Source organism: Typha angustifolia, chromosome 11 (assembly GCF_048772165.1).
Source record: "Typha angustifolia cultivar Huaian chromosome 11, ASM4877216v1, whole genome shotgun sequence".
Classification (NCBI taxonomy): Eukaryota; Viridiplantae; Streptophyta; class Magnoliopsida; order Poales; family Typhaceae; genus Typha; species Typha angustifolia.
The window spans coordinates 2,591,677-2,600,718 of record NC_133249.1 but is presented as its reverse complement, the minus strand read 5'-3'; the positions used below and the strand labels follow the sequence as shown (position 1 = coordinate 2,600,718).

General features: G+C 40.2%; 2 protein-coding genes across 2 annotated transcripts; both read left to right on the top strand.

The window, feature by feature from the left end:
• The first annotated feature begins 1,212 nt into the window (after positions 1-1,212).
• Positions 1,213-3,933, top strand: LOC140770722 (pentatricopeptide repeat-containing protein At3g58590-like). Its single transcript, XM_073111981.1, has one exon. The coding sequence runs from the start codon at positions 1,303-1,305 to the stop codon at positions 3,280-3,282; it is 1,980 nt and encodes a 659-aa protein (XP_072968082.1). The 5' UTR covers positions 1,213-1,302; the 3' UTR covers positions 3,283-3,933.
• A 750-nt stretch (positions 3,934-4,683) lies between these two features.
• On the top strand, positions 4,684-8,762 carry LOC140770498 (uncharacterized). The gene is made up of 3 exons (XM_073111716.1): positions 4,684-4,941; positions 5,841-6,116; positions 7,344-8,762. Exons 1-3 carry the CDS (start codon positions 4,795-4,797, stop codon positions 8,499-8,501), a joined length of 1,581 nt encoding a protein of 526 aa, XP_072967817.1. The 5' UTR covers positions 4,684-4,794; the 3' UTR covers positions 8,502-8,762.
• Positions 8,763-9,042: the final 280 nt, after the last annotated feature.

Genomic DNA, 9,042 nt, shown 5'->3' with positions numbered 1-9,042 from the left:
ATATATAGGAAGGCCTCCAACCTCCACCCTTTTACTCCAATGTCTTCAGTGGCCTTGCAAATTAAGACGTTAAAAGATGGCAATTGTGATCAGTTGCAATAAGACAAATCACAGTTGGTTTCCACGTACGTCTTAGTCCTTAAAGTATTAACATTGGTCGGCTGCGAGATGTTATATAAGTTAGAGTAGCTGTGCTACACTCATGCATTCCTCTTTGCACTACTAAACTATCAAGTAAGGGTGAGATCGATAGGTCGATCAATGGCGAGGTTAAACATTAGCTTCTGCATTTGTTTCCTGTTAGTCCTTTCTTCCATTTGGAAGTCTCAGTCTCGCTCCCTGCATGAGAGAGAGAAGACTCACGAGCTCGAAGGGTCGACTGTCGGCGAGGCGAGAGCGATCGGAAGGGGCTCGACACGAGGAGAGGCGGCCGAAGGCGCGAAAGAGTCCAAGAGGTTTAGCCCTGGAGGACCAGACCCTCAGCATCACTCCATGGATCCATAAGTATTAATTAATGGTATTTCTCATGCAACGGTTTAATTTGGTGGTCATTAAGATGGGTATTACCACTGAGTAGTTCTATCAATTAGCGAGGCCTCCTTTTTGCTTGGATTACACTAATATTTTGTACTAGCTAGTGGTGTTAACGAGGCAAAAGGATCAAAAAGTGGGAATAAAGAGAGTGTTTTTCTGAGACTTTTGTGTTTTTCATGTGATAGTTAATTTCAGGAAAGTGAGTTAAGCCACCAGAAATATGACATATTTTTTGCTAATCAAGTCAGCGAAGTTGACTTAACATTAATTCAGAATTGGTAGACAGAGAAAAAGAACAATATAATTTTATACAATTATGCACTAAGAAGGTGGCGATTTAGATTAAATTATGGGTCCAATGAGCAAAACGTCTACTCTTTTTGTCTTTTAAATTCAAGTGGATGAAGAGCATATAGCACAATGGTGAGTGAATGGAGAGTGTTCACTAAGTTCTGTCTCACCTTTCCAAGTATGAGCCAAAAAATTATCATTCAGGGTGCGAAATGGAAAAGTATACATTTTTTTATTATTGCCGACGGATGAGTAAAAAGAATGTAGGGGGCCGCATTAAAAATATTGCGATGAGAGGGTGTATATTACGATAAACACAAATAAAAGGGTGTGACATGAATAAATTCCGAAATAGTCAGAAAATGTACATATTCGCGAGTATTACAAGTTATATCTCCCACAATGACTACGGCATCGGTAGTCCCTTGATGGCCGTCCAATCACGAACTCCGCAATGCCAAGAAATTGTTCGACGAAATGCTCCCATGGACTTCATCCACATTCAATTCCCTCATCGCTGCCCGCAGCCGTATCGGCCACGCGATAGAAGCCATGGCCCTGCTCAACCAGATGATGGCTTCGGACCTCCGACCTACCTCTTTCACCTTTGGCCCCATCCTTTCCTCTCCCTCCCTTGACCGACATCATGGACACCAACTCCACCCATTAATCCTCAAATGCGGGTTGCTTCAGTCCGACCCTTATTCCGGCACAGCTTTGTTGGGTTTCTTCGGAAGGAATGGAAGATTGGACGATGCACTCAAACTGTTTGATGAAATGCCCGTTAAGAACGTGGTCACTTGGAATTCCTTAGTCTCAGCATTCTCCCAATTGGGCTCTGTTGAGGATTCCATGTTGTTATTTAGAGAGCTGATGAGGACTGGTATCTGTTTGTCAGAGTATTCTATTATAAGCATCTTGTCTGCCTTCAGCTCGATAGATAGTATTCAATACGTGGAGCAAGTTCATGGGGTTGTGATCAAAACTGCAATGGACTCCTTTCTTTTTGTTTTGAATTCCCTGCTTAATGTGCATTGCAATTACTCTGGAATGCATCTGGGGAAGCGGCTATTTGATGAGATGTTTGTTAGAGATGTGGTTTCTTGGAACATCGTGTTAGCTGCTTTTGCCAAGAGTGGAGCGCCAAAGAAGGCTGTGGAGCTTTTCTTGGTGATGGGATTTGAAGGGCTCTTGCCAAATGAGACTACATTCAGTACTGTCCTCAATGCTTGCTCCAGTTTAAACGAACCTGAATATGGAAAACTTATCCATGCCAAAGCCATCAAGCACAATTATCACACCAGTGCTTTTGCAGGCAGTTCATTAGTCGATTTCTATGCCAAATGTGTAGGTCAAAGTGATGCATATAGACTGTTCAACGAGATCCCTGAGAAGAATGTTGTTTCTTGGAATGTTTTAATAGCATCCTACTCAAATGTAGATTCATCTACCCCCTTCGTTCTTCTGAAAGAGTTGTTACGTTCAGAGGTTAGACCCAATGAGTTCTCATTCTCTTCCTTGATAAAACATGCATCGGTACTGGATTTGGGGCAGATCCATTCATTGGTAATAAGAATGGGATATGACAAAAACAAGTATGTTTCGAGTGCTATCGTTGCCTCATATGCTTCTCATGGTATTTTAGCTGATGCATTAGCTTGTGGGCTTACTTTAGATCCTCTGGCTTGTAATGCCCTCACAAATGTTTTAGCTGGTATTTATAATAAATTTGGCAGGTACCAAGAGACTAAGGAGTTACTTTTCCAGCTTCCGACTCTGGATACTGTATCATGGAGCATCTTATTTACTGCGTGTGCACGCAGTGGGGACTACTTGGAAGCTTTCAATTTATTCAAACAAATGCTAAGTTTAGGATATCTGTTTGATAACTATATGGCTGTGTGTCTATTGAGTATTTGCTCCAAGATCAACAGCCTTTTTCTTGGTAAATTACTTCATGGGCTTATCATTAAGACCAACTCGGGTCGTTCAGAAACTTTTGTCAATAATGTGTTGTTGGATATGTATGTTAAATGTGGTAGCCTCAAGGATTGTCTAAAAATTTTCGAGGAAATGGAAGAAAGGAACCTTATCTCTTGGACTACTGTGATCTCAGGATTTGGACTTCATGGATCTCCTCACAAGGCACTTGAGTGGTTTCAGCAAATGGAAGAGGAAGGATTCAAGCCTGACAAGGTTGCACTCCTTGCAGTCCTTTCAGCCTGTAGACATGGTGGTCTTGTGGAGGAAGGCATGATGCTGTTCAATTGTATGAAAGCTGTTTACGGTGTAGAACCAGAAATTGATCACTATATTTGTGCGGTGGACTTATTATGCAAGCATGGGCATCTAAAGGAAGCTGAGCTTCTGATTAGTAGCATGCACTTCCAACCGAATGCAGTAATATGGCGCATATTTCTCGAAGGATGCAAGAGATATGCTAGCATAGAAGCATGAAGTTTCAGATAGCAAATGTTTTGATCAAGCTCTATTGACATGCTATAGAGCTATAAATTGCTTTGTATTGGTCAACTTCACACAAGACACAAAAAAATCTTAATCTTCCTGACCAACAACTTGAAGTTCTAACCCACATGCAGCTTGAGCTTCTTTAAGTACAACGACAAATGATTAAAGGGAATGTATTCTCCGACCTTTCAATTCTGTTATGAGGGAACATTCACCTTAACCAAGAAGGCCAAAAAAGTATCATACTCTCCCATATATATTGTACAATTCCTTTTGTATATCCTCCATGTCTCCCCTTAGCAAGGTTCTTCATTGATCCTCTGGCTGGTGCAGCTGGGCACTGATTGCTTGAGCTGGTTCCAACCCAAGAGATTTTTCTTCTCTAATGCAAAATGCAAGAATTGGCATATATAGAGCACAAGTTTATGTTTGTCTTTCATGGTGATCATCTTCTGATTCATCTGTAGGAAGTAAAGTGCCCGGACAATCTGTTCTAATTTGTATAGTTCCTTCTACTTTCTCTTTACTTTTCTGAGAAAGTGTATTAAGGGGTGTATTTTACTTTTAGATCAAGGTGAATATATCTGTGAGGAGTGGGTTGTGGCCCTGTGGCGAAACAATATCTATCTGAATTATTAATTCTCAGTGGAGAAGCCTTCCAAAGTTTGTTCAAATATCAGAATTGTTAGCTCTGTTTTGATAATGATGAATCTGTTCTAGAATTGATTTGTTATTGTGTTATTCTTTACCTCCTCAGTTCTCTCTGTACAATCTTTTATGCGCTTATTAACCTCAGGATGAAGGCTTAGTAGATATTGAATTAATTTGAGAGAAAGTTCAGAAAGTTTATTTAGCTTGAGTGGACCATTGGATCCTCTCCAATAAGTGAAATGATGGAGTCACAAAGTATCAATAATGCATGTCATAATAGATTAGAAGAACAAATCTCAAGTGAATTAATAAGAAGAAAGTCATGCTGTGCCTTTTTCTCGTCTCTCCAACATATGTTGTGATATGTACTCTCTCTCTCTTTTTATTTTTTTTTTCCTTTTTCTTTTTCTTTTTGGTAATAAAAACAAAGTGCATGTGTTTTTCTGCAAATATCTTAGCGGATCCTCCCTTCACCCACGCAAAGCATAAAAAAGTAATAGAAATACTAGGCTTATCTATCTCCCACCGACCATGTATCTTTCTCACGTGTTCTCCCTGTCAACTGTCCTTCCATATCAATATCGCTAACTACTTACTCCAATTAGAATCAGTTAAATTTAATTACCCTTTTATCCTCTCTCTGTTCCTCTCATTTGTCTTGTTTCATCCTTTATCCCGCTCAAACTTTCTCCTGAGGTACATTTTAATTTACCTGGAAGCAAACCCGAGGTCCATTCTAGCGTCCACCAGCAACAAATCCCTCTCGCCTTCACGTCTCCTTCCTTTCCTTCCACTCGTCAAAGAAGAGACGTCCTAAGCTCTAACCCTAGCTCCCGATCGTTGCTCCTCATGGCCTCCGGTGGATCCTCCAGCCGATCCCAATCGGGTTCGCGATCGTTCGGCTTCGGCTCCGGCTCCGACGACGTTCTCTTCTCCTACGATGATTACTCGGGCCAGGATCCGACCAATGGGAGGCGTCCGGATCCCGCGGGAAAGGTTTGATGCTTCTCTTGATTTGGTTTCTTTTTGTAGATTGAGAATTGGGATCAGATGGGGGCCGGGTTTAATATCTTTTAGCATATTGATTTCGAGTTGGCAAATTAGTTGGGAGTACAGTATTGAGTTCGATTTAGGAATTAGGGCTCTTTTCCATTAATCTGTTTTGATTTCGATGTTTTGGGTAAGTATTCTATCAATGATCTCTTATGTATTGGAAGTATACCATTGAATTAGTTTTTGGTAGTTTCATTTGTTATGGTCCATGAATGGTTGCCTCGGGCCTGCAGAGGAAAAAAGTTTGTTAGCAATTGTGAATTAGAGGAGGAATCGGATACTTTTTAGCTCTGTCGGAATGATTGATCACGTTTTCACATCTAGTGCTTCATTTTTAAGTCCTTATGATATGTGAGCAGTGAAGATGCTAGTCCTTTCACTAATCCCGGTATAGCGTCCTGTGTATCGCATCAGCTGCTGTCCTTGTCTGGCAAACTACAAAAACAGGATGGGAACAAGGAACAAATGCTTTTAAATTGATATGACACTAATGAAGACGGTTGTTTTATGGCTAAAGAAAACAACTGTGATGTCTTATAAGCCTTAGAGCCAATTTAACATGGCCAGAAACTGTTTCAGAATTCAGTTTCAATCCCAACAGAACCTAAACATAGAAGATAGCATCCAGAGACTGACCTTATAACATTCCATAGTCAGCATCAGTTAACTCAATGTTGGTAAATGGTGTTCTAATGGAATAGATGAAATCTCTCTTGCTCTTTAATTGTTCTGTTTCCTGCATAATTACCTTGAATATAGAACTTTAGATTTGTCACTAAACAATTGATTAACTTGCATTGCTTGAAGATATGTTCATTTATAGTTTGTCGATTCATCTTCAGGATTTCCACGACAATAGAACAGGGAGACCCTTGGTTAACATTTATGAACAAGAAGATTATTGCAAAGAGGATGTGACAGCTGTTGTTGAGAAGTGCATGAAGAAATATGCTGATAATCTACTCCGATCTCTTGAGGGAATTGGAGGACGGCTGTCACAACTGGAGATTTACTGTTACAAACTTGAGAGGTCAATATGTGAATTTCGAAGTGATATGATTCGGGATCAGAGTGAAGCAGATCTGAAGTTCAAGTCTCTGGAAAAGCATCTGCAAGAAGTAAGCTTATGCCTGACAGAATGTACTGCCATTCTTAAAGATCTAGATTAAATGTTATGGTCATTCTTCTAAATGTTGTATAATTGTAGGCTAAATTCTTACCTTCTTGTTTGTAAGGTATTAATTTTTTTTAATGAACTAGCAAAATAACTCCATTTGAAGCTTAAATATCTTGAAGAAAATTAATAATTTAATTATATCCTTTATTAGTATAAGCCTATAAGGTGAAAAAGATCATTCAGTTTACTATTTTCTGACTGATCATATAGAGCATTGCTATCAGTTGAATGATCAGTATTCAAGCATATGTAAGTGTGCTTTTGTGAATCTCATAGATCATTAATTGTAATTATGTTACTACTTGGCACAGTAGCATTGGCATGCTAGCCTTGGTTGTGTATGTATTGTCATGTAGGGTATGTAGGGTATCTTGTGCTTTGAAGACACTTGTTAGCTGCAATAGTCTCAGCAGAGGATCATTAGAGAGATGCTGAGCCTACTAAATCATATTAATGCATTTGAAATTAGCCACTAATGATATGTTTTTGAATCACAATGTCAAGTATTCACTTATAATTTAATAATTTTCCCAATAGCCTAATACCATTGCATATAATTCTTGTAATGGAAATATTGGAAGTATGTCAGAGTAAATTTCATTACTTAGGGTCAATACCACGGGCACGATAAATGCTCCACTAATTTAAGAATATTATGCCCTAATATTATAGACCTTAATGGGAGTCAATGTAGAACACTTCAACTATCCATAGTTTAGCTGTGTCCTTGATGATATAGATACAGAAGTATGATCACTATGATGATGACTTCAAGTCTAGCATCCCCTGTGTTAGAATATTATATTTTTTGACTGCCTTGTATGAATATTAGGAAGTCTTCCATTACTTTAATGAAGCTTAGACATAAAATTGCATGCTAATACAAGTTGAAGAAAAGAAACTTTGAGTTCACACTGCTGTATGTATTATTCTGGACTGTCAGCTACCAAGTTTTCTGCTCCTATGAGAAAAGAGATATGTTGCAAGATGCTAATTACGAGCCTGACCTATCTTTGAAAAGCTTTGATTATGAACTATCTTTAAGTTCTACAGCAATTATCTATATGCCAAGAAGCAATTATACGTTCTTTGAGGTCTTACACTTTTTGTCATTTATGTTGTTGATTTTAGATCAGTGTCTCTGAAATATTTGTTCTTGTGCTATTAGGTTCACAGATCTGTACAGATCCTGAGGGACAGACAAGAACTTGCTGAAGCTCAGAAAGAATTAGCCAAACTTCAACTTATCCAGAAGGATTCTACTCAAAAGAATGAAGAGGGTATCACACCATCACTGTCTGAGTCAAAGAAGCATGACGGCAAGCTAGAAGTGCCAAACCAACAGATGGCCCTTGTGCTGCCTCCGCAAGCAAAGACAACACAGTCAAACCCACCCAGAGCGTCTGAGCCTATACAGCCTTACAGGGAATTAACCATGCCGCAGCCAGCACCAAGTTCTCTGAGTGTGCAACCTGATCGCTACATGGTGAACCAAGCAGGTGCATACTACATGCAGGGTCAAACTCTGACCCAAGTAGTGCAGAACCAACAATTGCAACCTGAGATGCAATATGTGCAGATAAGGCCTCAGGTTCAGGATGTTCCTGTCCAGGCACCTCCACAACATTCTCAAATAGTAAGTCAGGCTCAGTCACAGCCTTTCCTGCAGTATCAGCAGCAATGGCCTCAGCAGCCCTCTCAGCAATTTCCTCAGCAGGTGGGGCAAACACAACCACCCTCTCAGCAGTTTCCGACGCAGGTTATGCAACCTCAACCACCTGCTTCACAGGTGCAAATTAAACTTCAAGCCTCACCATCTTATCATTATGCACCTCATCAACCTGCCAACCCTATTGCGGCAACATTCCCTGGAAGCATGGCTATGCAGGTTCCCTATTCTGCAATTCCTCAACAGGTTGGGAATCACCCTGAAATTGTGCCTTTCGTTTCTGGAGGGTCAGGCAGTACAATTTCACAGCCAGCGACACATAATACTACACAAGGACAGCATCAACCTCCATCAAGCCAGAGGTCTTTTGGGCCACAGCCCAGCAAGGGTGGTTACACAAGTGCTGCACCTTATACACCACCGGCAAATGTACAAGGTTACAACACTCCCGGATTGCACCATCCAGGCACGCAGCTGCGGAATCACCCATACAGCGAGATGATTGAGAAAGCTGTTAGTATGGGATACCCGAGGGATCTGGTCTTAAATTTGGTTGATAGGATGACGGTGGGTGGGCAGACTATGGACTTCAATGCTTTACTTGATGGGCTAAGTGGGCGAAGTTCTGGAGCTTCCCCTCGAGTATGGTCAGGTTAGCTCTGTGGTTTCTTGAAAGATTTATGTGTGGTTCGCTGTAATGTCTTTAACGAGGCTCTCTTTTAATCAACGGGATATTTACCAATAACCACTAGAAGTGGATTGTGGTTGTAAATAGATTCGGTTCTGGATAGAAGTGGAGCTCCTTGTAGTGCTTCTTATAACATGAACTATTGTCACGTTTTTGCACAATATGTTCATGTTTGATGTAACGCTTTGAGGAAATACCAAGTTATGTTGCTTGACGGGCTAAGTGGGAAATTCTCCCGGATTGGTGTTATGTGGATATGTGATGGATGGTAAATAGACTTGCTTTGCATAGAGGTGGCAAATATTGATCCGACTCAATAATTTGATATAATAATTCGGTTCTTAATCAGATTTAGGTTTGGTCTAATTAGATTTGGGTCATAAACGGATCAATCCGTTTAATTTGATTAATAATTGGTTGTGTTCGGGTTCATATTAGTGACCCTTTTTGACCTATTTAATCATTTTAAGTTTATGGGTCGGGTTGAGTCAACCTACCAACCCATTAGTA